This window comes from Melanerpes formicivorus, unplaced genomic scaffold (assembly GCF_026170545.1).
Source record: "Melanerpes formicivorus ecotype bairdi unplaced genomic scaffold, bMelFor1.0.p_v2 SCAF_34, whole genome shotgun sequence".
Taxonomy (NCBI): Eukaryota; Metazoa; Chordata; class Aves; order Piciformes; family Picidae; genus Melanerpes; species Melanerpes formicivorus.
The window spans coordinates 5913951-5940969 of NW_027142386.1; the positions used below are offsets into that span (position 1 = coordinate 5913951).

The following is a 27019-nucleotide window of genomic DNA, read 5'->3' on the forward strand; positions in this document are numbered from 1 at the left end:
ACAGTGCTCAGTGCTGCACCCACACTGCCCAGTGCAGCACCCACAGCTCCAGTGCAGCACCCACACTGCCCAGTGCTGCACCCACAGTGCCCAGAGCTGCACCCACAGTGCTCAGTGCTGCACCCACACTGCCCAGTGCAGCACCCACAGTGCCCAGTGCTGCACCCACACTGCCCAGTGCAGCACCCACAGTGCTCAGTGCTGCACCCACACTGCCCAGAGCTGCACCCACAGTGCCCAGTGCAGCACCCACAGCTCCGGTGCTGCACCCACACTGCCCAGTGCAGCACCCACAGTGCCCAGTGCTGCACCCACACTGCCCAGAGCTGCACCCACAGTGCCCAGTGCTGCACCCACACTGCCCAGAGCTGCACCCACAGTGCCCAGTGCTGCACCCACAGTGCCCAGTGCAGCACCCACACTGCCCAGTGCTGCACCCACACTGCACAGTGCTGCACCCACACTGCCCAGTGCTGCACCCACAGTGCCCAGAGCTGCACCCTCAGTGCCCATAGCTGCACCCACAGTGCCCAGTGCTGCACCCACAGTGCCCAGAGCTGCACCCACAGTGCCCAGTGCAGCACCCACACTGCCCAGTGCTGCACCCACACTGCCCAGTGCTGCACCCACACTGCCCAGAGCTGCACCCACAGTGCCCAGTGCAGCACCCACACTGCCCAGTGCAGCACCCACAGCTCCAGTGCTGCACCCACACTGCCCAGTGCAGCACCCACACTGCCCAGTGCAGCACCCACAGCTCCAGTGCAGCACCCACAGCTCCAGTGCTGCACCCACAGTGCCCAGTGCAGCACCCACAGTGCCCATAGCTGCACCCACAGTGCCCAGTGCTGCACCCACGCTGCCCAGTGCTGCACCCACAGTGCCCAGTGCTGCAGCCTCAGTGCCCAGTGCTGCACCCACAGTGCCCAGAGCTGCACCCACAGTGCCCAGTGCTGCAGCCTCAGTGCCCAGTGCTGCACCCACAGTGCCCAGAGCTGCACCCACAGTGCCCAGTGCTGCAGCCTCAGTGCCCAGTGCAGCACCCACAGTGCCCAGAGCTGCACCCACACTGCCCAGTGCAGCACCCACAGTGCCCAGAGCTGCACCCACAGTGCCCAGTGCTGCACCCACAGTGCCCAGAGCTGCACCCACAGTGCCCAGTGCTGCACCCACACTGCCCAGTGCTGCACCCACAGTGCCCAGTGCAGCACCCACAGTGCCCAGAGCTGCACCCACAGTGCCCAGTGCAGCACCCACAGTGCCCAGTGCAGCACCCACAGCTCCAGTGCAGCACCCACAGTGCCCAGAGCTGCACCCACAGTGCCCAGTGCAGCACCCACACTGCCCAGTGCTGCACCCACACTGCCCAGTGCTGCACCCACACTGCCCAGAGCTGCACCCACAGTGCCCAGTGCAGCACCCACACTGCCCAGTGCAGCACCCACAGCTCCAGTGCTGCACCCACACTGCCCAGTGCAGCACCCACACTGCCCAGTGCAGCACCCACAGCTCCAGTGCAGCACCCACAGCTCCAGTGCTGCACCCACAGTGCCCAGTGCAGCACCCACAGTGCCCATAGCTGCACCCACAGTGCCCAGTGCTGCACCCACGCTGCCCAGTGCTGCACCCACAGTGCCCAGTGCTGCAGCCTCAGTGCCCAGTGCTGCACCCACAGTGCCCAGAGCTGCACCCACAGTGCCCAGTGCTGCAGCCTCAGTGCCCAGTGCTGCACCCACAGTGCCCAGAGCTGCACCCACAGTGCCCAGTGCTGCAGCCTCAGTGCCCAGTGCAGCACCCACAGTGCCCAGAGCTGCACCCACACTGCCCAGTGCAGCACCCACAGTGCCCAGAGCTGCACCCACAGTGCCCAGTGCTGCACCCACAGTGCCCAGAGCTGCACCCACAGTGCCCAGTGCTGCACCCACACTGCCCAGTGCTGCACCCACAGTGCCCAGTGCAGCACCCACAGTGCCCAGAGCTGCACCCACAGTGCCCAGAGCTGCACCCACAGTGCCCAGTGCTGCACCCACACTGCCCAGTGCTGCACCCACAGTGCCCAGTGCAGCACCCACAGTGCCCAGAGCTGCACCCACAGTGCCCAGTGCTGCACCCACAGTGCCCAGAGCTGCACCCACAGTGCCCAGTGCTGCACCCACACTGCCCAGTGCTGCACCCACAGTGCCCAGTGCAGCACCCACAGTGCCCAGAGCTGCACCCACAGTGCCCAGTGCAGCACCCACAGTGCCCAGTGCAGCACCCACAGCTCCAGTGCAGCACCCACAGTGCCCAGAGCTGCACCCACAGTGCCCAGTGCAGCACCCACACTGCCCAGTGCTGCACCCACACTGCCCAGTGCTGCACCCACACTGCCCAGAGCTGCACCCACAGTGCCCAGTGCAGCACCCACACTGCCCAGTGCAGCACCCACAGCTCCAGTGCTGCACCCACACTGCCCAGTGCAGCACCCACACTGCCCAGTGCAGCACCCACAGCTCCAGTGCAGCACCCACAGCTCCAGTGCTGCACCCACAGTGCCCAGTGCAGCACCCACAGTGCCCATAGCTGCACCCACAGTGCCCAGTGCTGCACCCACGCTGCCCAGTGCTGCACCCACAGTGCCCAGTGCTGCAGCCTCAGTGCCCAGTGCTGCACCCACAGTGCCCAGAGCTGCACCCACAGTGCCCAGTGCTGCAGCCTCAGTGCCCAGTGCTGCACCCACAGTGCCCAGAGCTGCACCCACAGTGCCCAGTGCTGCAGCCTCAGTGCCCAGTGCAGCACCCACAGTGCCCAGAGCTGCACCCACACTGCCCAGTGCAGCACCCACAGTGCCCAGAGCTGCACCCACAGTGCCCAGTGCTGCACCCACAGTGCCCAGAGCTGCACCCACAGTGCCCAGTGCTGCACCCACACTGCCCAGTGCTGCACCCACAGTGCCCAGTGCAGCACCCACAGTGCCCAGAGCTGCACCCACAGTGCCCAGTGCAGCACCCACAGTGCCCAGTGCAGCACCCACAGCTCCAGTGCAGCACCCACAGTGCCCAGAGCTGCACCCACACTGCCCAGTGCTGCACCCACAGTGCTCAGTGCTGCACCCACAGTGCCCAGAGCTGCACCCACACTGCCCAGTGCTGCACCCACAGTGCCCAGAGCTGCACCCACAGTGCTCAGTGCTGCACCCACAGTGCCCAGTGCTGCACCCACAGCTCCAGTGCTGCACCCACAGTGCCCAGTGCAGCACCCACAGTGCCCAGAGCTGCACCCACAGTGCCCAGTGCAGCACCCACAGTGCCCAGTGCTGCACCCCAAGGTGCCTCTGCCCCACAGCACTGCAGGCTGCACCTGGGGTCCCTTCCCAGCTTTTGGGATGCTAGGGGCCAGGACCCAGGGCCATCCTCAGGATGCTGGGGGGTGAGGGTACCCCAGGCTTCCGGCTCATGCATCCCTTGCCTCCCAGGCCCATGCCCCAGCTCCGCACACCCAGGGCCACACGTGGCTGGGGCCACAGAGTCCATGGGATCACAGTATGGACTCTGGCCTGGTGATGTGGGGTCAGCAGGGTCGGGGCCTGCCCCCCTGCTAGGTGCCACCCCCAGGCCCATGTCACCAGTGGCCCCACAGTGCACTGGCCTGTGACAGACCAGTGCCAGCCGGCGCTGAGCTGCTGCCCTGTGCAAGGACACAGCCCTGGCCGGATGTTGAAGCTGCCTGGGCAGGGCTGACCTGCTGCTCCACAGCCAGGATGCCGTGGCTGTGCCCACTGAGCCATGCTTCCTGCTGGGCAACGGGCACCCACCAGAGGCGGGACAGGCACCAGCACCTGACCCTTGGGCACGTGTGCCCCCTCATGCGTGGGGTGACCCCGGCTGTGACGCCAGGCTGGAGGGGTTTGGGGCCCCACAAACTGCCCAGAACCCCACAAGACCCCCAGGCCACGGGTGCTGGCGCCATGGTGAGTCCTGGTGGGAGCTCGTTTCAGTCCTTTGCCAGGGCAAGGTGGGCGTCCCCCAGGGCGGTGCTGCAGTAGGGTGTTGGCTGCAGATGGTGCCAGCACAAGCCTGTGTGATGCCAGTTCAGAGCCTAGAGCAGCCCTCAGTCTTGTTGCGATGCCAGGCTGGTGGTCTGCAGCTCGGTGCCCCGGTTCTTGCTGCGGTACCACTGCTGTCACTGGTGCGAGCTGGCCCAGAGCTGTGCTGGGACTGAGCCGAACTGTGCCGGACCATGCCAGTCATGTGCCAGGCCCACAGGAACCTGGAGCAGACCTTGCTGGAACCGAGCTGAGCACACACCCATGCCAGGCCATGCCACAGCTGAGCACGCACCCACACTACACTGTGCCACGCAGTCAGAGCTGAGCCCACTCGTGCCGGGCCGTGCCAGGCCACACCCGTGCCGGCTGCGCTGCAGCTGATGCAGCACCAATGCATCAGGTCACGCCTGGCCCTGCCGCGTTCATCGCCGCGCCGGGCTGAGCCAAAGCCTGAGCCCACACTCGCCTTGGGCTAAGCTGAGCTGAAACAGGACAGGCCGCGCCGAGGCGGGCCGGGCCGGGCAGGGCAGGGCCGAGCCGAGCCGAGGCGGGCCGAGCCGAGGCGAGCGCAGCAGAACCGAGCCGAGGCAGGCCGGGCCGAGCGCAGCAGAACCGAGCCGGCCAGGGCCGAGCGCGGCCCGCACGTGGTGCCCGGCCGGGCTGCGCTACCCGCGCGGGGGCGCGGCGCTGGGGGGCGGGGCGCTGGGCCGGGTGCATGGCGCTGGCCAATGGCGGGGCGGCCTGGCCCCGCCCCTGCGGCAAACGGACCAATGGGCCGCGCCAGCGGCGCCGCGCGTCAGCGGGCGGGGCGTGTCGCCGGTCACGTGTGGCGGGGGCGCGGTTAAAGGGCGCAGGCGGCGGCGGCAGTGCCGCTAGTCGGAGGTGGTGGCGCGGCGGAGTGGGCAGCGGCTAAGCAGCGGGCGGTTCCGAGAGCTTCTCGGCGCTTCCCGGCCCAGCCCTGCCGGTGAGCGGCAGCGTGGGGTGGGGTGGGCACATGGCGGTGGGAGAGGGCGGGGGTGATGGCGGCGGCGCGCGCGGGAGCGGCCGTTACGGGCGCGCGGGAAGGGCCGTTCCCCGGTTCCGCTCGCCTCCCGCTGAGCCCCGCGTCTCTCCCGCAGGATGAAGAGCGGCGCAGGCCATGTCGCGGCGCCCTGCCTCCAGCCCCTGCGGCCAGCGGGGTCGTAGGACGGCGGAGCTCCCTCGTGCCCTATAGCGATCCCCTCAGACCCCCTATTTAATTTTGTACCTAATTTATTAATACCTCGCGCCGCACCATGGACCCGACCCCCGCGGTGCCCCCTGCGCCCATGGCGGGCTTCCTCTGGATGCTGGTCCTGGGTTTCATCATTGCCTTCGTCCTGGCCTTCTCCGTCGGCGCCAACGATGTGGCCAACTCCTTCGGCACGGCGGTGGGCTCGGGGGTGGTGACCCTCCGGCAGGCCTGTATCTTAGCCAGCATCTTTGAGACCGTGGGCTCCGTCCTGCTGGGAGCCAAAGTCAGCGAGACCATCCGGAAGGGGCTGATCGATGTGGAGATGTACAACTCCACACAAGAGCTGATGGCTGGATCGATCAGTGCCATGTTCGGTGAGGAGCAGAGGGGGTCACAGTGTGGGGGCAGCACGTCCCAGGGTACCCTGGTGGTGGCTTTCTTACCAAACTTCTCCTTCTCCTCCTCCAGGATCTGCCGTGTGGCAGCTGATGGCTTCATTCTTGAAGCTCCCCATTTCTGGTACCCACTGCATCGTTGGAGCGACTATTGGCTTTTCGCTGGTGGCCAAAGGGCAGGAAGGTGTCAAGTGGTCCGAGCTGCTGAAGATTGGTAAGCCCAGCCTGCATGACCTCCACGTGCCCCATGGACTCACCCTTCCAGCAGCAGGGTGCTGACTGTGCCTCTTCTCTCCTAGTGTTGTCCTGGTTCATCTCACCCCTCCTTTCAGGCATCATGTCTGCTATCCTGTTCTTCCTTGTCCAGAGGTTCATCCTTCGTAAGGTAAGGGCTGTCCACCCATCTCCTGACACCTTGGTACTCTTGAGTGTTCCTTCTCTGTCTGTTGCTTGGCTTCTGTGCACCAGAGCTTCTCCAGCCACATCCATCTTTGTGCTGACACTTGGCTGAGCCTTCCAAACCGCTTCAGAAAGAGCTAAAAGGGTGGAAAAATGAGACCTGTAGCTGCTTTGCAGAGTGGAGCCTGGGAGGTCAGAAGGCATCACTTCACCTCCTTCAGAACATCAGGGTCAGGAGGGTCCTGTCTGGCCTCAGCAGGACAGTTGCAGCTTCCAAGTAATGAAGGAACCCAGAACTGATAAGATCAGAGCTACTTGCCAGGCTCTTCCAAAGTCCTGCTGCAGGGCTGGACCTTCTCTTGTCTCAGGCTGCAGATGAAGGCAGTGCTCAGCAGCAAGCCCCAAGAGGGCCTGAATTGTCTCTGGTGCTGGAGGAACAGTGCTTTCCTTCCTTCTGGGACCCCAAGGAAAGCAAGAGGTGCTTGGGCTGGCACCACAGACGCTGTTGGGAGCATCTGAAAGCCCCGGAAGAAAGACTGGGCACCAAAAGGTGCTTGCAGGGGAGTGGCCTTGTCTGTGAGATGATGCTGATGACCCTGGAGTGCCTGAGGCAGGGGTTCCCAGCTGGGCAGGGAAACTCCCAGCAGTTCCTTCTGCATAGTTGAGGTTAACTTTAGATTATTTTAGATCTTCTCTCTAATTGTTTCTGGTTCAGGAGATGTTGAGATCTTATCACTGCTGGTTTCTACCTGGCAGCCCTTTAAACCAGCTCAGCCTCCCTGCTTGCGTAACCAGGCTGGCCCCAGCGTGCTTCCTCCTGCTGCTGTCCTGCTCCCTTCCTTTGCACTCACCCCAGACCCCAGCTGCTGGGCAGCAGCAGAGATTTAAGTGCTCCTGATGCTTGGGTGAGGGCCTCTCTGTGCAGGTATGTGGTCAAGTAAGCTGCTTTGTGAGTCATGGACCTCTTGTTTCTATCCAAGTCAGCTGGAGAGGGGTGAAAGCTTTGTCTGACAAATGGTTTTGTCTGAAAGTGCCTGGGGAGCTGAAAGAAAACATTGCTGCAGCTGGAGGCTGGACAGGGCTGCAGGCTGAGGAGCCTTGGGAAGGGTTCAGCAGCCAGGCAGCCCCTGGCTGCAAGGGCAGATGAGATGCTCCAGCCTGGGCACTCTCAGCTTGGGTGCCTTGGGTCCCCAGGAGATCCAAGGTGTTCTGCCACCTGCTGTGCCCACCCTGCCTGAGCTCTGACAGGTCCAGAAGCTGTTGAGCTCTGCTTGTGCAGAAGCTGCCTGAAAAGCAGAAGCTTTGATTTTGGAAGGGGCTGTTGCTTGGCTGCTCCTCAGCTGCCACACATCCCTCAGAGTCTGGCTTTCAGCAGCACTGCTCCTTGTTTTGCAGGCAGATCCTGTTCCCAACGGCTTGCGAGCCTTGCCCGTCTTCTACGCCTGTACCGTGGGGATCAACCTCTTCTCCATCATGTACACTGGGGCACCTTGTAAGTAGCCCTCAGAACACTTGACCCTGAATTTTGCAGTGCTTTCCAAAGCCTCCATTAAATGCATGATTTACCCCTTTTTTGCTTTGCAGGGCTGAAATCTCCTAGAAGGCGGCTGGCCTGTGCCCGTTACAGAAGGCTGCAGGCTAGCGTGCGCTGAGTTCTGGGCTAGGTAGCTGCCCAGCCAAAGAGGCCTCCTCAAACTAAACCCCTCCAGACCTTTCTCCCTAGACTTCACAGGATTGGCAGATAACTTCCCCTTCCCTTCTCTTGACCTGTGCTTAGCCTCACGTACCTGGCTGCTGCCAAAGGGACTCCTCTGGCTGCCAGTAGCGAGGCAGGGAGCAGAGATGTGGAGGCTGTGCCTCCCGGTTCACCTTGTCCCTAAGAAATAAGCTCATTATCCCTGGCAAGAAGAGCTGGTACCTTGTCCTGAGAAAGAGGAGGGTTGTACTTTGGTTTGAAAAGCTTATGTGGCTGTTATGGAGGGGGACAGGTCACAGGCAGGACGGGGAGCTGGCAGCTCCCTGCGCAGGGTGACTCGGTGTGGGCTGTTTTTGGTCTGAGTTTGGGTTTCCTGTTGTGGAGGAGTTGGTGCAGGTGGGGTGAGGGCAGGCAGTGCTTGCTCCGTAAACAGTGGCTGGAAAAATGTTTGGAGGGTTGTCAGCTTCCCCTCTTCTTGGCAGGGTTGCTGTGGTACTGCTGTGGGTGGGGGACACTGGGGCTGTGCTGCTCTGAGATCCATTTGTGCCCCCCCCCAGTGGGTTGGTGTTTGAGTCAAGTCCTCAGCTGCAGTGGGGCTGGGTGAGCTCTGAGCCACTCTCAGGTCTGTAGACTCCAGCAAGCCAGAGCTGGCATAAGCAAGGAGCCAGATGTGTGGCTGCAGTGCTGCTGTTGCTGCTCTCTGAGCAGTAAGCTGTTGCCTGCAGCAGAAGATGCAGGAGCCGAGTGGTCAGAAGCAGCTGATAGCCCAGGCAGGGGATGCTGCTGCCTGTAAAACACAAAACCCGTGAGAATGCCTCTAACTAGGTCAGGTAACACCTCAGATGCCTTGGAACTTGGGCTTAAGGACTCAGGGAGCAGGAGAAGCTGCTTCCCCAGGAGCAGGCAGGTGGTGTGTCCTCTCCCTGGCCGTGGCGCTGCAGCAGCCCTGCTGGGAGGGGATGTTTTTTTCTTTGACATTGCAGCAAGTGAGGACACCACGAGGGCTGTGAGGAGCCTCCTGTCCCTGCTCAGGGGGGAAGGTGTCTGCCCCATGTGCAAGATTAGCTTCTGCTGGGGGGGAGGCTGTGACCTGAGGGGAGCCTGTGGGGGTTTGGTGTGGTTGGTGGTGACTTGCTGAGAGCCTTTCTCCTGTACGAGCGACTTAGCGAAGGGATGCTGCAGGTGATGGAGTCCCTGTGCTGCAGGAGCCGAGCTGTGTGTGCAGGAGGCTTTTGCCTGGAGGGTTTCAAGGATTCCTTGTTTTATTTCCTAGTGCTGGGCTTTGACAAACTTCCTCTGTGGGGTATCCTCCTCATTTCGGCTGGGAGTGCTGTTGTCTGTGCTCTCGTCGTCTGGTTCTTTGTATGTCCAAGGATGAAGAAGAAAATTGAAAGTAAGTGGCTCCTCTTTTCCAGTCCTTGGGGAAGGGCAGGCTTGCACTCACCAACTTCTTTCCCTAGCAGGAGATCTCATTAGCTGCAGGGCTGTTATTAGCAGGGATCCTCAGCCCGGGTTATCGCTTAAGCTGCTCTGCAAACCCTGAGTCACTGAGGCACATCTCGTGGAGCTGGTCCCTGTGTGCCTAACCTGCAGCAGCACCACTCAGCTGGTCCCTTGGACTCTGAAATGCACTCCCAGGGTGCTGCAGTGCTGCCAAACTGCCTGGCAGCTGTTTCTGAACAGAGTGATCTCTCCTTGACCTGCGCAGGCCAGCAGGCAGCGCTGACCAGCCTGACTTCAGTGTTTAACAGAGAGGAAGAGGAGGCAGGAGACAACCTGCCTGTTAACCAGGGTAACCTTTAATCCTCTGCATACCTGCTGATCAATCTTTGGCCTGGCAGATGCAGATCACAAGTTGAAAGCTCTGTAAGCTGATGAAATCCTTTTCCTGTGGCACACAGCACACACAAAAACCCTCCTGAAAGCCATCCAAAAGAGCAGCTCCCAAGTGGTGCCTCCTGAGGAGCGCAGGCAGAGCCTCCCTGGAGCTGTGTGTGGGCTTGCATAGAAATTGTGGTGCAGTCTGGGGCACTTAAAGGAACTGGAGATGAGGAATCACCAGTGTCCTTGTCAGGCTGGTGTAATTGGGGTGTGACTAACAGCTTTATGGCTGCCCTTGACACTCTTCCAGCTGTTCCAGCTCTAGCTTAACTCCTGCCTGCAAGGCAGGCTCCTGCCTGGGGAAGGTGCTGGTGGTGCAAGGGCAGCTCTGCAGGGGCTGGATGCCACGGCCTGCCTCTCGCAGTGTGTGTGCCAAGGAGGTGGCTTGTGTTGTTGTCTGAAGGGACTGACCTCATGTTTTCACCTGGAGAAAACATGTTTTTTTCTGGTAGAGGAGGAATGACAGCCTCAGCTTCCAGAACTTGGTGCCACTGGGGTTCTTCCAGTGGGACAGGAAACCAGGCAGCCCTTGGAAGGTGGAGACCAGCTCCTGTTTGGGTTTATCACCCACCCGTGGGTGCTGGAAGGGAGCCCAGGTGGCTGAGTCTTCTCAGCAGGCTGGAGCTGATGGTCTAGCAGGGGAGCTAGGCTCTTGCAGGCTCCTTCCCACTGGCTTCAAGGGTCACAACCAGCCTAGAATCTGGTCCAGATTATCCCATGGCTGCTGGGAATGGGACAAACATGGTTCAAAGAAGCAACCTCTGCCCTGGGCAGAGCAGGCATAAAAGCCCCATAATGGTGCTTACCACACCCTGTGTAGGTGGGGGGTGCCTAAAAATAGGAGATGAGGTGGCCTGTGATGGTTTGGCTGCGGTGCCTGGATGATGTGTGACTGCCCAACAAGTCTCCAAAGTTCAGGCTGAGGTGGAAGCTGTTACATTTTTATTTAGGTGCCATAAATCTGAGTGGTTGAGGGATGTGGTGGGAAGAGGTTTGATGGCAGCTGCCTCCCTTGGCAGGAGAGATCAAATCAAGTCCTTCTGAAAGCCCCTTGATGGAAAAGAACATTGGCCTGAAGGAGGACCATGAAGAGCCCAAGGCGCCCCTGGGTGATGCCAAGAGCCCTGCTGCTGAGATGGGCTCAGCCGTGCCCCAGCGGGCAGCAGTGGAGGACAGAACAGTCTCCTTCAACCTGGGAGACCTGGAGGAGGCCCAGGAGCAGGAGAGGCTTCCCAGTCTCGACCTGAAGGAAACCAGCATCGACAGCGGTGAGACAGGGGCCGGGGGCCTGGGGTGGGTCTCGCCCTTACCCTGGGCGCCCGCTGGGTGCTGAGGCCGTGCCCTGTGTTGGCAGGAGGCGTGCGGCTGCCCAACGGCAGCCTGGTGCAGTTCCACCCGGCGGTGGGGCAGCAGCTGAGCTCCAGCGGGCAGTACCACACCGTGCACAAGGACTCGGGGCTCTACAAGGAGCTGCTGCACAAGCTGCACCTGGCCAAGATGGGCGACTGCATGGGGGACTCCGGGGACAAGCCCCTGCGGCGCAACAACAGCTACACCTCCTACACCATGGCCATTTGTGGCATGCCCCTGGACTCCCTGCGTGCCAGGGAGGGGGAAGAGGGCGAGAAGGTGCCCTGGCCCGCGGCAGACAGCAGGAAGAGGCTGCGCATGGACAGCTACACCAGCTACTGCAACGCTGTGGCCGACGCGCCGCCGGCCGCCGAGCTGGACCTGAGCGCCGCGCAGGCCGAGATGGGCAGCAGCGAGCGCAAGGGCAGCAGCGGCTCCCTGGAAGAGTGGCACGAGCAGGACAAGCCTGAGGTGTCCCTCCTCTTCCAGTTCCTGCAGATCCTCACAGCCTGCTTCGGCTCCTTTGCTCACGGTGGCAACGATGTCAGGTGAGTTTGGGTCAGCAGGAGCTGTGGGACTGCTGCCTGGGGCTGGTGCCTGGGGGCTGGTGCCCACCTTGCCCAGAGCCCTCCAGCCCAGCTCTCCTTTCTCTTCCAGCAATGCCATAGGGCCTCTGGTTGCCCTCTACCTGGTCTATCAGACGGGCGATGTGGCTACCAAGGTGGCAACTCCCATCTGGCTGCTGCTTTATGGAGGGGCAGGGATTTGCATCGGCTTGTGGGTCTGGGGCAGGAGAGTCATCCAGACCATGGGGAAGGACCTGACCCCCATCACACCGTCCAGGTAAGGGTGAGGGGTGCCTCAGGCAGTCCTAGAGCTGCATCCTGTTCCTGGAGCCTCCCTCTCTGCGCCCCTGGGGCTCTCATTGCTCAGATTGTGTCACTTGGGTGCATGTGGGCCCATAACACTTCCCTGCATCCCCTCTGGGGTCATTCTAGGACTGCTGGGTGTCAAGTGAGGAGCTGAGCCCCCTGTGCAGGGTCTGCCTGGGGAGAGCAGGCCCTGGGCTGGCTGGGGCTGTGCCTGCTGTGCCAGGCAGTGCAAGGGGGCTGGCACCCAGCTTCTCAAGAGCTTTGTCTCTGCAGTGGCTTCAGCATCGAGCTGGCGTCTGCCGTGACTGTGGTGATTGCCTCCAACATTGGCCTCCCCATCAGTACAACCCACTGCAAGGTGAGTGGGGGTGGCAGGAGGGGACTGCTGCCAGCTCAGCTTCCCCCAGATCCTGCTGCTATTGAGGCTGAGCTGTGTGGGAGGTCCCTAAGTAGGCTGCTGGCTGCCCTTCAGCTCCCAGCTCTGCCACTTGCATCTCAATGCGGGGTGGCAGTGGCTGCCCAGGCCTGGGAGGGCACTTGAGGAGGTGATGGGAGGACAAAACCCCTTTTGATGGACCCCTGGGCTCTGTCAAGCAGCCATGGGAATGCCTGGTCCCTGTCAATGCTCCGGGGCCGGCAGCTCTGCTCTAGTGGGGGCCCCAAGGGCTGGAACTGAAGCCCCTCGGCCCTGCAGCTGCCCCTGGGGAGGGCTGAGGGGGGGGCTGGGGGGCAGGTGCCCATCCTGCCGTGGCACTGAGCCTGGTGCCTGGGGCAGGTGGGCTCGGTGGTGTCTGTGGGCTGGCTGCGCTCCCGGAAGGCGGTGGACTGGCGCCTGTTCCGCAACATCTTCATGGCCTGGTTCGTGACGGTGCCCATCTCGGGGCTCATCAGCGCTGCCATCATGGCTCTCTTCAAGTTTGCCATCCTGAAGGTGTGAGGGGGCTGCTCCTGCTGCCCCCCTGCCCTGCTCCGGGCGGCTGGGGAGGCTGCTCCTGCTGGGGGGGTGGGGGCTGCCCCCCCCGGGGGGCCTCAGCTCTTTGGTTTTGTCACTGAACTTTTGTTTTTAATCTAATTGTCTTGGCGCCAAGCCCCCGGGGGGGTGGGTGCAGGCCTGAGGCTGTGCCCCCTGCTGCCCCTCGGGGTGACTCCCCCGCTGCGCTGTAGCTTTAGATTAGCAGTTCTGGGAGGCCACTTACTTTTAATGACTCTAATTAACATCCTCTGGCAGTGATTGCTCCGTGGGTAAGGCCTGAGAGGCTGGGCTGTGCCCGGGCTGGGGGGTGCCACCCCCTGGCGTGGGCTGTGCTGCGTTCAGCTTTGCCTCCATTGCTGTAGTGGTGTTAGACATCAGATGCTGCCCAACCATCCTGCTTGGGGGGCCTGGGAGGCAGCCCCAGCTCCCTCACTGCTGCTACCTCGGACTCAATAAAGATTTCCTTTGTACTCCAGTGCTGCTGGGGGGGCCCCGACCACAGTCCCCTGTCACATGTGGCCTCATGACCTCTGCCCTGTTCTTCCTTGGACCCACGCCCTGGGAGGGAGCTGGGGCTGGTGTGGCTGATAAGAGCCCCACGTGTCCCAGGGTGCACCCCAGCCCTGCGGGGGGGGGAAGGCTATCAGGGCCTCACAGCTGGGGGATAGCTCCTGGCCCTCTTAGCAGCCTCCTAGCTGCTCCTGCTCCCTCCTGGCCTGGGGGAGGTGGACCAGCCCTGGTCAAGGCCAGGCATGGGTGCCCATGTCAGTGAGTGGGCATGGGCATGTTGCAAGACCTGTGGATGATTGCAGTGGCACCAGGGACTGGCACTGGGCTGGGTGGGGGGCAGCCTGGGCTTTCTTGGGGCGTTAAGCTCAGAGGGTTAGGAGCCCCGTGGGCTCTAGGATATGCCCGATGGAGCTGTGGGGATGTGACTCCGTGGGCTGAGTCCCAAGGGGCTGTCGATGGGTTCCAGGGGGGCCAGTGTGGTGGTGAGAGCGTTGCTGTCCCACGGGGATGGGGACCTTTCCCTCAGGGACCAGGCTGTGTCCCACGAGCTGTGGGTGCCCCCTCCTGTCCCCGTCCCGCGGTGTGAGTGCCTGGGTTGGTCCCTGGCACTGCCCCCCCAGCTCCCGCCCCTTGACGCCTGTCGGGGCCAGTCCTTGACCTCGGTTAATGATTCGCCGCCGGTCGCTGCCCGCGGCCCCGCTGGGCAAATAGCGGCCCCGGCGCTGGGGCCGAAGCGGAGGGCGAGGAGGGGGCTGCCGGGGGATGGCACGAGGAGGGGTCATTGTCCCGTCGGGGGGGCACGTCGCCGGCTGTGTCCCGTTTCGGGGCGCACTGCCCCATTTGGCGGGGGGGAGGCCGGCAGGGACTCGCTGCCTCACTCCCGGGGTCACCACTTGGAACTATCCCGGGTCCCAGCCCCGCTTCTGCGCCCGGGGGGGCGGGCCGGTGTCCGGGGCCGGATCGGGGCGGTCCCGCGGGGCTTCGTTAAAGCGGCGGCGCCTGGAGGCGGCGGCCGGAGGCAGCGGCGATGGGCAGCGAGGGGCAGCGCGGCCCGACGGCGACCCCGGGTCCGGGCGACTCGGGGGCGCTGCGGAGGGACTGCCAGCACCGGTGGGACTGGAGCGGGCTGAGGGGGCCCTGGGTCTGCGGGGAACGGGGTTTAGGGAGGGCACTGTGGAAAAGGGCAGGACTCGGGGGGACGACCCCAGGGGTGCAGGCACTGGGGAGGACCCTCGGGGAGGGGCAGGCGGGGGCAGGGGTCCCTCCCGGAGACGCGTCTGGGGAGCGGCAGGCCAAAAGAGGGGGCTCAGCATCCTCCGCCCCGCACCCCCTTCCCGGCTCCACCGGCGCTCCGGAGCCCATTTTTCTGCTCCAGTAACTCTCTGTGGGGCCCCTGGGCCAGGGCGGGTTCATACCCCCCCCACAGCCCCCTGGCCAGGGATGTGGGACATGGGGACATTCCCCATCCCCTCCTCAATCCCTGGGCACCTCCCAGCCCTAACCCCTCCTGGTCACTCTCAGGATCTTTGTGAACCGGAGCCTGGCGATGGAGAAGATCAAATGCTTCGGCTTTGACATGGACTACACCTTGGCCAGTGCGTTGCTGGGAGGGGGCTGGGGGCAGGGCGGGGGGCGGCGATACCCTCCCAGCCCCTGCCCACAGCCCTGCCCTGCCCCCTGCAGTGTACAAGTCCCCCGACTATGAGGAGTTGGCCTTCAGCCTGCTGCTGGAGCACCTGGTCTGCATCGGGTACCCCCCCGAGATCCTGGCCTACAAATACGACCCCACCTTCCCCACCCGGTAAGTGCCCGCGGCTGCAGGGGGCTGGGGGCTCAGCGGGACCCTGCCCCGCACTGACAGCGTGTGGGGCGCAGGGGGCTGGTGTTCGATGCTCTGTATGGGAACCTGCTGAAGGTGGACCCCCACGGGAACCTGCTGGTCTGCGCCCACGGCTTCCGCTTCCTCAAGGGGTGAGTGTGGGACCCCTTCCCACGGGGGGGGTGGGGCAGGCCCTCAGCATGGGCTGCAGCTCTGTGCTCCCTTCCCAGGGCCGAAATCCTCCACTATTACCCCAACAAGTTCATCCAGCGGGATGACATGAAGCGCTTCCACATCCTCAACACCCTCTTCAACCTCACGGGTGAGACACTCCCCCTCTCCGCTGCCCACCACCCCCTGCCTACCCCTCCGTGTCCACCACCCGCCTCCCTCCCCCCCACCGTGGGGTGATGCTTCCCCCTGCCCCCTCTCACAGCCTCTCCCCCCCCCAGAGGCTTACCTCTACGCTTGCCTTGTGGACTTCTTCACCAACTGCTCCAGATACGTCAAGTAAGAGGGAGGTGGGGGGTGGGGGTTTGGACAGGGTGGGTCAGGGGGGTCCTTGTCTGTCTCTGCTTGGCAGGGCCTCCCCCTCACCCCCCCTCCCCATTTTCCTGACCCTTGCAGCTGTGACACTGGCTACAAGCATGGGAACCTCTTCATGTCCTTCCGGAGCATGTTCCAGGACGTGCGTGAGGCCATGGACCACGTGCACCTCTCGGTGAGCCTGGGGGGTAGGGGCTAGGGAGGGGGCTGCCCTGGTCAGGGGAGGGGGAATGCTGAGAGGGCTGGGAATGTCCTGCCCCCCACCCAGCTGCAGCCACCCTCTCTGCAGGGCTGCCTGAAGGAGAAGACGCTGGAGGACCTGGAGAAGTATGTGGTGAAGGATGTGAGTGTCTGTGGGATGCTGTGGGCCAGGGGACGCTTAGGGAAAGCCCTCAGACCCCAGCCCCCTCAGCTGGAGCTCTGTGGCCACCCCCAATCCCCACGGTGCTGCTTTGCCCCTTTGCCAGCCTCGGGTGCCACTGCTGCTGAGCCGCATGAAGGAGGTGGGAAAGGTTTTCCTGGCCACCAACAGTGACTACGACTACACCCACGTGAGGAGGGAGTGTCCCTGTCCCCTTGCCCATGCCAGGCCCAGCCTGCCCTTAGGGGTGGGCAAAGCACAAGGCAGCGCTTTGTCCACCCTTGGGACAGTGGTGGAGACGCTGGGTGTCCTTGCAGGCCATCATGTCCTACCTGTTTGACTTCAGCAATGGGGACAAGGTGAGTCTGACCTCGTGGGGGGGTGCAGGGTGCCATTGGCAGCCCCTCGCTGACCCCCTGCCCCCCAACACCTGGCACTGCAGCGCCCCTGGCGCTCCTACTTCGACCTCATCGTGGTGGACACCCGCAAGCCGCTCTTCTTCGCCGAGGGCACTGTCCTGCGCCAAGTCAACACGGTAGGCACCCTGACATGGGGCCACTCAGCGTGAGGGGCACTGCCTGGGTACTGCAGGCGCTGCTGCAGGCGTGGCAGGGTGGGCTCAGGGGGTGGACACTCTCCCTTGCCCTGCAGGACACCGGGAAGCTGCGCATCGGGACCTACACAGGGCCGCTCCAGCACTGCGCCGTCTACTCCGGTGGTGAGTGCCCAACCAGGTGCCAGGGGTGGCATGGGGCACATGCCCACAGGGTCACCCCCGACCTCGGCCTGTCACAGGCTCCTCGGATGTGGTATGCGACCTGTTGGGGGTGAAGGGCAAAGACATCCTCTACATGGGGGACCACATCTTCGGGGACATCCTCAAGTCCAAGAAGCGGCAGGGCTGGAGAACCTTCCTGGTGGTGCCCGAGCTGGCCCACGAGCTGCAGGTCTGGACGGAGAAGAGCGGTGAGCAGAGCCCTGCCAGGGACAAGGACCTTACCCAACCCAGCTTGGGGAGGGGGCACGGGGCCTGCTGCCCACCTCGATGGCAGAACTGGCCCCCGGCAGGCCTTACCCCACCAGCCCTGTTGGTTGTGCAGGGCAGGGGGGATGTTACTGACACTGAGCCAGCCCCATTGCCCTTGCAGAGCTGTTTGAGGAGCTGCGGAGCCTGGACCTCGTCCTGGCAGAGCTGTACCAGTGAGTGGGCACGGGGCTGGCAGAGGTGCTGTGGGCACATAGGAAGGAGCCTCTAGGCGAGCCCCAGGCTGTGTCTCTCCCTCTCCAGGTACTTGGACAGCGGCAGCAGCGAGCGGCCAGACATCAGCTCCATCAAGCGTCAGATCCAGGTGGTGGTCTGGGGGGGCACCGTCCCAGCTCACACAGCTCAGCTGTCCCCCAGCAGGGAGCCCTGAGCCTGCTGCTGTGCCCACAGAAAGTGACCCACGAGATGGACATGTGCTATGGCAAGATGGGCAGCCTGTTCCGCTGCGGCTCGCGCCAGACTCTCTTTGCCAGCCAGCTGATGCGCTATGCAGACCTCTATGCCGCCTCCTTCCTCAACTTCCTCTACTACCCCTTCAGCTACCTCTTCCGGGCACCCCCTGTCCTGGTAGGAAGCTCCTGCCCCCACTCCCCTGCCTCAGTTTCCCTGCCTGAGGGCTCGGTGAGCCTCGCTGCCAGCCCTGCTCTGAGCCTCCTCCCTGCCGCAGATGGCTCACGAGTCGACGGTGGAGCACAGCCGCCCGGACGCGGGGGAGATGGGCACAGGCCTGGCATCCTTGCTGGCACAGCATGGCCACCCAGGCCAGCAGGTGGGTGACATGGGACAGAAACACCTGCTGGCCATGGGCGTGCCAGCACCAACCCCTGTGCCCTCTGAGTTGCTCACCTCTGTCTCAGGTCGCTGGGGGCCCCCAGGACTCCAATGGGGAGGAGGATGATGGAGAAGCCTGAACCCAACCCCAGTACCGATGGCTGGTGAGCTGGCAGCTGCCAGGCCCTGGGAGGGCATTTGGTGGCCCTGGACCTCTTGTGCTGCTAGCTGACAGACTGAAGCCACCATCTCCAGTGGTCAGGGGAAGGTTGGTGGCCCTGGCCCAAGCCCTGTGCCCTGCCTCTCCTTCTGCTGTGGTGGCAGGAGAGGGGCCCACAGGCTGCCCAGTGCCCCCCATGCCCAGAGCCCCCAACCAACTCAATGCCAGCCTGGTGCTGCCCACTGTCAGGACAAGGTGGTGGTGCCATGCTCCAGTTATTGCAGGACCCCATGGGCTCAGCAGCTCCTGCCCCTCCAGCCTGGGTGCCTCAGCCTTATGCACTGCTGCTGGGTGGGTGCTGCTTGGGTAGAGGTGGCAGCTGCTGTGCCCCTCCTCTTTTCTGCCCTTTTCTATTTATAAGAGTCTCCAGCTCCTGGCCTGCAGCTGCACATTAGCTAAAGGAAAACTCGGGGGTGGGAATAAGTCCCTGACCCTCAGCCCCACTGGCACTGTCCTGCACCCCATGGGAGAGGGCTGGGTTTGACAGGACCCCCAGAGCCTGCTCCAAGGCTCCTTCCAGCAGCCAGGGTTCTCAATAAAGAGTCTGAGCCAGCAGTGGTCGTGGCTGTGTCAGGAGGCAAAAGGGTGGATAAGGGCAGGTGTGGTGTGGTGCTGAGGACTGGAAGGTGCCAATGGGGGTCTCCTCTACCCTGGTCTCCTCACTACCAGGGAACTGCCAGGCCCCAGCTGCTTGCCCCTCACCAGCTGTGGGTACCAGGCCAGCCTGTGGGGAGGGCATGCTGCTGAAGGGGTCCTAACCACACTAACAGGGCTCAGCCAGCCCATCCTGGACCCCCAGCTGTATCCAGAGCACCTCTTGCTGTGTCATCTTCATTCTCCTTGGGGCCCATGCCCTGCAGGTACCCCAGCCCCCCTCAGCCCTTTGCCAGCCTGGCACAGCTGGCACTACCACACACAACTCAGGACAGCAGGGCCACGGGTGCCCCGCAGCAGGGACCATCCAGGTGCTGTCCAGGAGCAGATCCCTCGGGATATCCCTTGCAGAGCAGCAGGAGGCACCTGGAGCAGCAGAGTCTGCCTGGCACCAGGCTGCCGCAGGGAAATCGGGGCACACGTCACCAGCAGGGCAGGGGCAGCCCAGGGGACACAGCCCTGGCCCTGGCACACCTCACCAGGCTGCACTATTGCAAGGTTTGATGTATTTAAAACGTTGATGAAGGATCTCCAGCAGGCTTTTTGTGAGCCACAGGCACGGAGGGCTCAGGGAGCTGCGTGCAAGGCAGCCGGGGGAGCACACAGCCTGCACCCTGCCCCTCAGCAGCACTCGGGGGGACACACACCGATGCCCTCTGGCTCCACCACCTCGGGCAGAGCCTTGTTTCTCCGGAAGAACCACTGAGTCTCCTCCTCCGGGTCCAGGATCTCCCGGAGGGACGACACCACAGGGTCGTGGTCCTTCAGCATCTCTGGGTAGCGCCTCCCTGCCCGCTCGATCCGCAGGGAGCGCCGCACCGGCGTCAGGAACTTCAGCTCCGGGCCCTCCGGCAGCTCCCTGCCTCTGCAGAGGGGAGAGGAGCCCTCGGGTGAACCCTGCAGAGCGCTGGCACGGAGGGTGCTTCCTGCCAGCAGCGTGCAGCTCAGCCTTACCTGGGTGCAGATGTGACTTGGAGCTTGACTGAGACGGGCAGGCAGGTCAGGGACCTCCCAGCTGGGCAGGGAGTGACTGCCCTGGGCTGCCTTCCACCTGGGCCAGGCGTGGCAGGATCCCAAGGGATGGGCAGCTCAGTCTTCTCCCCTGGGAGGAGAGGAAAGGGACAGCATGGCTGCAGAGGGGCAGCTGGGGAGGGATGACAGCACCCCTGGACACAGAGCTGTACTGGGTCCAGATCATTCCCAGCCTTGGCAGAGGAGTCTGACCCCTTTTGTGAGGGCAGGATTCTGGGTTCTCACAGCTCTTAGTCTCCATCAAAGGCAGCAGGGACACAGGGTGCTGGGGCAGGCTGCAGCCCAGCCTGCTGCAGCAGGGAACTTCAGCCCGCTAGCCAGGCCCCACATTACCTTCTGATGTTCGGTCTGCAGCCTTCAGCATATCAAGGACAACTTCTCTGAGCTCCTGGAGTGGCTGCAGGAGAAGCAGAACACAGGTCAGAGCAGCCTGACTGGGCAGCAGATTGGAGTTGCAACTGAATAGCAGACAAGGGTTTGGCTGCATCAGGACATGCTGGAGCCAGGGCAAGGGGCTGCACGATTCCTCTTCTCCAAGAAAGGTGCCAGCACAGAGGCCTGGCTTGGGCAGGTGACCACCCAGAGGACAACCCCCCCCAGGCTGCTGTGACACTGCTCAGAACTGCTGGCCCCCTCCCTGGCTGAGGAAAGCCCAAGGTGTCTCTCTGGGACACCACAGGAGCAGCAGCTCTAAAAGGACTTTGCCAGCAGCGACCTGTGGTGCTAAACTCATCCCAAAGCCTGAGCCCTGGGCGCCAGGAGAGCTGCTGTGAACAGAGGCAGGGCAGGGCCTCACTCACCGTGGCACCAGCGCAGACAGCAGCTCGGTACAGCCCTGCCACATCAAAGGGGCCGCTGCGGGCCTGCAGCTTGGCTCTGCAGATCCAGAACTTGGCAAACCTCTCTGCCTGGGGCACGGCAGACAGCATGGCCAGGACCTCCTCTGCCTGGGCACCCTGCAGGAAGCACCAGAGAAGGTTATCAGTTGTGAGGGCTGGAGGAAGTGTCAGTGCACAGCTGCTCCTCAGTGGTCCCTGGCTAAAAGGGGCAAGAGGGTCTGGGTCACCTCCTGCATGGCCATGGGCAGGGAACAGCTCCCCTGCCTCTGTCTCCTTGGTAAAAAGAGTCCAGGATTTGAGAGGAATGTGGAGGGACAGACTCCTGAGTGCTGGCACTAATGGAGCCAACCAACATTGCTAGCAGGCAGCATTCCCAGAGCTGCCCCTTCACAGCAGGGATGTTCCTCCAGCTGGAGTCACCAGCCTGGGCTGCTGTGGCAAAACTGCACTGGCAGTCACCAGAACGTGGGCAGGGGCACACAGGAGCCCTGTGAGTGGATGCTGCCCCCTTCTCCCTGTGGTTCTATGCCATGTACCCCTGGCCTCTCCAGAACTCCACAGGGATCTTTCCTTTGCCTACACACAAGGTAGGGAACCAAAGCCAAGCTTGGGGGATGTGGCCCTCATCTCCTGGGATGCTCCAGGACAAGAGGAGCCAAATCAAATAGCAACTTTCCCATCCCCACCTCCTCCACAAGCTTCAGGCACTCAGTTAGTAGGTTGTTGGTCTTCTCCAGGGAAGGCAGCTCTGGTTTCTCCTGCTTCTCTTTCTCCTTGCTATTTCTGCAGGACAGCTTCACTGGGTTCTTCTGCAGCAGTATCATTGGTGGCCTCTTGTATGTCTTGCCTTTGGATGCCAACCACTCTTGCAGCTGCTTCCTGTCAAAAGACCAAGGGATCACTGTCACCACCCCAGCAGCTGGCCAGCACTTGCCAGGATCAACTTTTCTCTTGGAAAACTCTTTGCTCTTAGAATCTCCCTCCTGCCAACTTCAGCTGCTAGGGAAGAGCCAGCACATCTGTCCTAAAAAGGCTCTGGGCTGGGAAAGGAAAACCTTCCCGGGCTTGTGTGCCCTGAAAACAGGACAGCACCCACTGCTCCCACACCAGGGTACCACCAAATCTGCCCCTACCCTCCTCTGCTGAGACAGCCACCCCCAAGGAGGCAGCCACCCATGAGGGAGGGGACTTGGGATCCCCTTCCCAGCAGCTCGGTTCAGGCAATTGAACCTCTGCTGTCCCCTGGAGGTGAGGACAGAGGCAGCCGCAGCTGCTACTTACTTACGGTCCGCAGGCGTGAGGGTCTTGGGGACACGCCTCGGGAACATCCCCCCTGCCTGTGGCAGCTCAGGGTAGGCCCTGCTCCTCCTCCAGTTGCTCTCCACTGGTGGAGCTCTGGAGCTCTGTGTGCTGCAGGGCTGCTTTCGTGGGGGTGGTGCTCGGGAGACTGCTGTGTGCCCAGGAGGTGCCACCTTCACCTCCTTCCTAGCAGCCTCCCCTTTCGCCAGGGGCTTCTGCTGTCGCACAGTGCCATCCAGTTTGAGGCTGGATGGCAGCTTTGTGGCCCCCTGGGGCCTGCTGGAGGTCAGAGGCTTTGTGGGAGATCTTTCCATGTGGAGGGGTCTTGCTGTGCCAGTTTTCTCCTGGTTTGCCCCTGACGTTTTATGCAGGGAACGAGCAGAAGCTGCAGGCAGCCCCGGGGGCTGCAGGGGCTGAGTTTTAGTGCTTGGGTTCTTGGGGGCTGAGGCTGTTTGCCTGAATTTCTCAGGAGCTAGCTTTTCCTTAGCCTGGTGGCTGCTCACTCTGTCCCTGGGGCCTGTGATGGCTCTGGATGTGATGGCTGAGCTCTGCCTGGGAGTCAAGACTTGTCTGTCCCCAGCAGCCTGCAGAGCCCTGTTCAGCACAGGCTGCACAGGGGCTTGTGCTTGGATGTTCTCTTTGTTGCTCCCCAGCCTGTCCTGCAGGTCCCCATTTGGGCAGCAAGGTGCCCCAGGATGGGGCTGGTCACTTCCAGCTGGAGGTGCTGCAGTGTCCTGGGCAGGATTCTTGCTCCTTCTTGGATTTAGGTGACTTGAGGCTGGGAGCTTGCCTCTGGGCTGCACGGAGCGGCTCACACCTGGCACCTCAGGAAGCTTTGTGCCCTTCCTTGGCTGCTCTGGATGCAGCCCTGCTGCTCTCTGGGATGCAGCTGAAGGCTTCTGCTGAGCAGCATGGCCAGTGTGCTGTGTGGGCTTGGCACCAAGCTTGCCATCCCTTGGAGCACCCTTTGGCACAGGTCTGCCAACAGCCTTCTTGTTCCTGTCAACCTGGAGGGAGAAGCAAAGCTTAGCTCTAAGGAGAGCTCAGGAAGCAAAGCTCAGCTCTAAGGACTCAACAACTTATTCCTGCCCCAGCCCTACAGGCCCAGGGGGATGGCATGCAAAGGCCTGTAGTGTCAGCAGAGCAAGAACACAACACCCACCAGCACAGGGGCCGAGGATTAGTCTCCCATACTAAGTCCTTCTGAAAAATAAGCCTGGAGAGGAGGTGGCTCCAAGGAGACCTTAGAGCTGCACTTCAATATCTGAAGGGGACCTACAGAAAGGCTGGGGAGGCACTGTGGGGATAGGAGGAGGGGCAAGGGTTTGAAACTGGAGCAGGGCAGAGTTTGGTTGGACATCAGGAGGAAGTTCTGCACAATGAGGGTGGGGAGACCCTACAACAGGCTGCCCAGGGCTGTGGCTGAAGCCCCATTCCTGGAGCCATCCAAGGTGATGTGATGTGGCCCTGAGCAGCCTGCTCTAATTGGAGTGCAGGGGATTGGACAAGATGACCTTTGAAGGTCCCTTCCAGCCTGAGTCATTCCACAATTCCACGACTCGCTGCCAGCTCCTTAGCAATGTGTTGGCTGCACCCCATTTAGCATCAGAGTCCCAGTGTGGGTGCCCAACTCCATGCAAATCCAAGCAAGGAATGCAAAACCAGAGTCAAAGGTTTCTACTCACCTGGCCTGGTCTGGGAAGTGGCTTTAAGGGTGGGTTCATCTGGTCCTTCACACAGGGTCTGCAGGAAGCCAAAGAACAGGTTATTGACCAGCAGCTGCAGAAAGGGCTCAAGATCTAACCCCCTCCTGGCTGTCCCACTCCCAGCAGCTTACAAGAAGCTTTTGGAATCAAAAAGCTGTCCAGGAAGTACCAGGCTAAATTAATTCTGTTTTCTATGCCTGGCAACAGAAAAGCAACACAAAACATCCACAGCCCGGGCTGGCACAGAACTCTCAGCTTCTGCAGGCACCAAAACAGTTCCTGCAGGCAGGGGCCTAGCAGAGGAAGGCTTTGGAGGCTCTGGCTGCCCCTGGGCAGTGTCCTGGCTCGCCCTGCATGCTGCAGGCAGCTGAGGTGCACCTGAGCCAGCTGCTGCCGTGCTGCAGGGGGGCACAGGTCTGCTGTGCCATGGAGAGCTGCAGAGCCATGGGGGCTCAGCCACCAGCTGGTGGGGCAGCAGCAACCCTCACCCTCTGGTTCTCCTCGAATTGCAGCCCTCAGACAGCAAACAGCTGCAGGGTGCTCCGGCCTGGAGCTGGCAGCTCAGCAATTAGGGAAGATGAATGCCTGTGCAGAGACTTCTCTGCAGTGAGACAGCCTGGGCAGCATCCTCTCTGCCTCACAAGTGGTGCAGGATGCCATCAAGGAACACCGTGAATTTTTTTCTCCTTGTTACTGCTGTCTCAGTGCAGTTCTCCACAGCCTGGTTTGCTTTCTGGTCTCTGTTCCTGCTCCCCTCTGCCCAGCTCCAGAAGCACCCAAGGGCTCCCAGGGCCCTCCTTTGACAGGTGGGTGCAGCTATTACCACTCAAATGCACTGAAAATGCCCCTCCCTGCCATTAAAAAGCAGCAGGGGGACCTGACCCAACCTTTCTTCAGAGAGACAAGTACAAAGCTGAGCTGTAAGCAAAAAGAAACCTCTGCTGCTGCATCCAACAGCTGAGCTGAGCTCACAGAGACTCAGAAAACACCCAGAGGGACGACAGCAGGCAGCAGGAAACACCAGCAGCCAAACCATTCTTTTGCTCCTGCTGCCAGTAACTCCAGAGTGCTGCTGGGGTGCTGTGAGGGCAGAGCTGTGCCAGGTTGCTGCCCTGACAGCAGGGCATTGGCAGGAGGGCCTTAAAGCATCGTGAGTGGTTGGTCACAAAGGACCCTTAGAGATGGTCCAGTGCACCTCCAACACCCTGCTGACTCACTCTGCACTTGGGCCTCCCCGGTACTCCTGGATCCGTCCTCTCTGCTCTCCTGCAAAGAGATCCCAGAATGGGAGGTGTTGGAAGGCACCTCTGGAGATCACCCAGTCCAACCCCCCTTCCAGGGCAGGGTTACCCAGAGAAGGTCACACAGGAGCACATCCAGGTGGGTTTAGTATGTCCCCAGAAACAGAGACTCCACCACCTCTCTGGGCAGCCTGCTCCAGGGCTCAGTCACCCTTGAACTAAAGAAGTTCCTCCTTATGTTTAGACAGAACTTCACTGATGGTGAAGTTTGTGCCCAGGGCACCACTGAACAAAGCCTGGTCCCATTCTCCTGACAACCAACCTTTGAGTATTGATCAGATCCCCTCTCAGGCTGCTCTTTCCCTGACTTTAGCCTCGATTCTCTCAGCCTTTCCCCATCACAGAGATGTTCCAGTCCCCTCAGCATCCCCCTGCAGCCCTTTGCTGTCCCCTCGCCAGCAAGTCCCTGTCCTTCCTGAACTGGGGATCCCAGAAGTGGAGCCAGTGCTGCAGCTGTGGCCTCACCAGGGCAGAGGAGGTGGGAAGGTAGGAAGCTGCAGTGCACACACCACAACCTCATTGTCTGGATTTCTTTTACACTCACAACACAACCATGCAGGTCTTCAGAGCTCCCCATCCAAGCCTGGCAAAGCTGTTCCCCGAAATTCCCAGAGCATCTCCCTGCACACAAATACTCCTAGATTCCCAGACTCACACAATGGTTTGGGTTGGAAGGGACCTTGAAGATTGTCATGCCCCTGCCGTGGGCAAGGACACCTCCCACTAGCCACAGCTCAAGGCCTCATCCAGCCTGGCCTGGAATACCTCCAGGGAGGGACATCCACAACGTCCCTGGGCAACCTCTGCCAGTGTCTCCCCATCCAGAGGCACACAAAGAGCAGAGCTCTCTGCTGCTGGGCACCTCAGCTGTGCGGGGCAGGACAGTGGAGCTGCTGCCTCTGCTTCAGCTGTGTGTCTCCCGAGTCTGCCCCTCTGTGACCAAGCCCTCTGCAACGCAGGCAGGGGGGAAAGCGGCCGGGGCGCCCCTGACCCCCGCAGCGCGGCTCCCGGGGCACCTCACGGCAGAACAGCTTCGCCTGGCACAGTCCAGGGGCCAGTCCATGGCCTGTCCCTACAGCTGTCCCACCCTCACCTGACAGCCCACAAGCCCGGTGCTCTGAGGGCACCTCAGTTTCCCGCTGCAAGCCCCCTTTCCTCCAGACCAAGCCCTTCCTTGCTGCTGCACCCCAAGCCCACCACAAGCCCCAGCGCAAAGCAGCACCCCAGGGAGTGAGTGCTCCCAAACCACCCACCTGCAACCGCCTCCCGCGCTCCCTGCCCCTCCAGCCCCCCGGGAGGTTGGGGGCAGCCAGCCCGACAGGCCAGCCGCAGCATCCCGGCAGCCCGGTTCCACGGAGCACCTGCCCACGCCCCTGTCACCAAGGGGCCCCACAAACGGCACCCAGCAGGCTGCGTCCCCCGAAACCAGAGGGTCCCCCGACCGCTCACAGCCCCGATGAAGCGCCCCGCCCCCACCGAGCTTCCGGGCCTCCGCTCTCCTTCAGACTCCCTGGGCGCCCCCAACCTCGCCGGACCCTCCGAGCCTCACCTCGCTGCACCGCCGACCCCGAGCCTCGGCGCAGCCAACGGCGCGCCGCGCCTGCCAACGGCGTGCCGCGCCCAGCTACCACCGCCTTCTTCAAATTGACCAATAGGGAGCGAGGAAACACCGGCTGCTCGCAGCGAGGCAAGAGAGAGGATCTGTGACTGGATAGAGGAGGGTAGGGGCGGAGCCAAGGCGCCCTCCCCGGCAGCTCGCGCACGGAGTGGGGTCGGCATCAGCAGCTGCCTCTGGGGCAACCGCAGCGCTGCCGGGGCTGCCCGTGCCAAAGCCCCATCACACCCTGCCAGGCCGTGCCAAAGCCCCATCACACCCTGCCAGGCCGTGCCAAAACTCCATTGCACTGTGCCAAAGCCCCATCACACCCTGCCAGGCCGTGCCACAACATTGCTCACGACAATCCCAGGAAGGCTCCAGGCTGGGGGCAGAGTGGCTGGGAACTGCCTGGTGAAAAAAAGGCCCTGGGGGTGCTGGTGGACAGCAGCTTGAGGATGAACCAAGGTGTGCCCAGGCTACCAGCAGCCTGGCTTGAACCAGCAATGCTGTGGC

At 62.3% G+C, this 27019-nt stretch overlaps 3 protein-coding genes across 3 annotated transcripts; 2 read left to right on the plus strand and 1 right to left on the minus strand.

Annotated features, from left to right (window-relative positions):
• Window positions 1–4888: 4888 nt before the first annotated feature.
• SLC20A1 (solute carrier family 20 member 1) lies at window positions 4889–13276 on the plus strand. The gene is made up of 11 exons (XM_068156679.1): window positions 4889–4991; window positions 5146–5614; window positions 5709–5849; window positions 5935–6020; window positions 7430–7526; window positions 9004–9123; window positions 10631–10879; window positions 10966–11509; window positions 11619–11804; window positions 12107–12191; window positions 12609–13276. Exons 2-11 carry the CDS (start codon window positions 5302–5304, stop codon window positions 12768–12770), a joined length of 1983 nt encoding a protein of 660 aa, XP_068012780.1. The 5' UTR covers window positions 4889–4991; window positions 5146–5301; the 3' UTR covers window positions 12771–13276.
• Window positions 13277–14152: 876 nt separating this feature from the next.
• Window positions 14153–18633, plus strand: LOC137450307 (cytosolic purine 5'-nucleotidase-like). The gene is made up of 18 exons (XM_068156680.1): window positions 14153–14426; window positions 14838–14911; window positions 15000–15117; window positions 15192–15287; window positions 15366–15457; window positions 15588–15645; window positions 15763–15856; window positions 15971–16024; window positions 16149–16232; window positions 16360–16401; window positions 16485–16577; window positions 16694–16760; window positions 16838–17008; window positions 17191–17242; window positions 17331–17391; window positions 17478–17654; window positions 17755–17856; window positions 17945–18633. The coding sequence occupies exons 1-18, from the start codon at window positions 14344–14346 to the stop codon at window positions 17996–17998; spliced, it is 1572 nt and encodes a 523-aa protein (XP_068012781.1). The 5' UTR covers window positions 14153–14343; the 3' UTR covers window positions 17999–18633.
• Window positions 18634–19231: 598 nt separating this feature from the next.
• CKAP2L (cytoskeleton associated protein 2 like) lies at window positions 19232–26778 on the minus strand. The gene is made up of 10 exons (XM_068156158.1): window positions 26753–26778; window positions 26459–26610; window positions 24826–24874; window positions 23588–23645; window positions 21885–22909; window positions 21290–21482; window positions 20565–20720; window positions 20098–20161; window positions 19687–19834; window positions 19232–19597 (listed from the first exon to the last, which is right to left on the minus strand). Exons 1-10 carry the CDS (start codon window positions 26776–26778, stop codon window positions 19354–19356), a joined length of 2115 nt encoding a protein of 704 aa, XP_068012259.1. The 3' UTR covers window positions 19232–19353.
• Between the last annotated feature and the right edge of the window lie 241 nt (window positions 26779–27019).

What these genes read in the sequence shown, in the direction of transcription:
- SLC20A1 (XM_068156679.1), top strand. Translation starts at nt 5,302, where the DNA reads ATGGACCCGACCCCCGCGGTGCCCCCTGCGCCCATGGCGGGCTTCCTC. An exon ending in GTCCGAGCTGCTGAAGATTG is followed by an intron (nt 5,850 to 5,934) that starts GTAAGCCCAGCC and finishes CTTCTCTCCTAG; the next exon opens with TGTTGTCCTGGTTCATCTCA. An exon ending in CACGGTGGCAACGATGTCAG is followed by an intron (nt 11,510 to 11,618) that starts GTGAGTTTGGGT and finishes TTTCTCTTCCAG; the next exon opens with CAATGCCATAGGGCCTCTGG.
- LOC137450307 (XM_068156680.1), top strand. Translation starts at nt 14,344, where the DNA reads ATGGGCAGCGAGGGGCAGCGCGGCCCGACGGCGACCCCGGGTCCGGGC. An exon ending in GGTCTGGACGGAGAAGAGCG is followed by an intron (nt 17,009 to 17,190) that starts GTGAGCAGAGCC and finishes TTGCCCTTGCAG; the next exon opens with AGCTGTTTGAGGAGCTGCGG. An exon ending in CCATCAAGCGTCAGATCCAG is followed by an intron (nt 17,392 to 17,477) that starts GTGGTGGTCTGG and finishes CTGTGCCCACAG; the next exon opens with AAAGTGACCCACGAGATGGA.
- CKAP2L (XM_068156158.1), bottom strand. Translation starts at nt 26,778, where the DNA reads ATGGGGCTTTGGCACGGCCTGGCAGG. An exon ending in CACTTCCCAGACCAGGCCAG is followed by an intron (nt 22,910 to 23,587) that starts GTGAGTAGAAAC and finishes TTCTCCCTCCAG; the next exon opens with GTTGACAGGAACAAGAAGGC. An exon ending in CTCACGCCTGCGGACCGTAA is followed by an intron (nt 21,483 to 21,884) that starts GTAAGTAGCAGC and finishes GTCTTTTGACAG; the next exon opens with GAAGCAGCTGCAAGAGTGGT.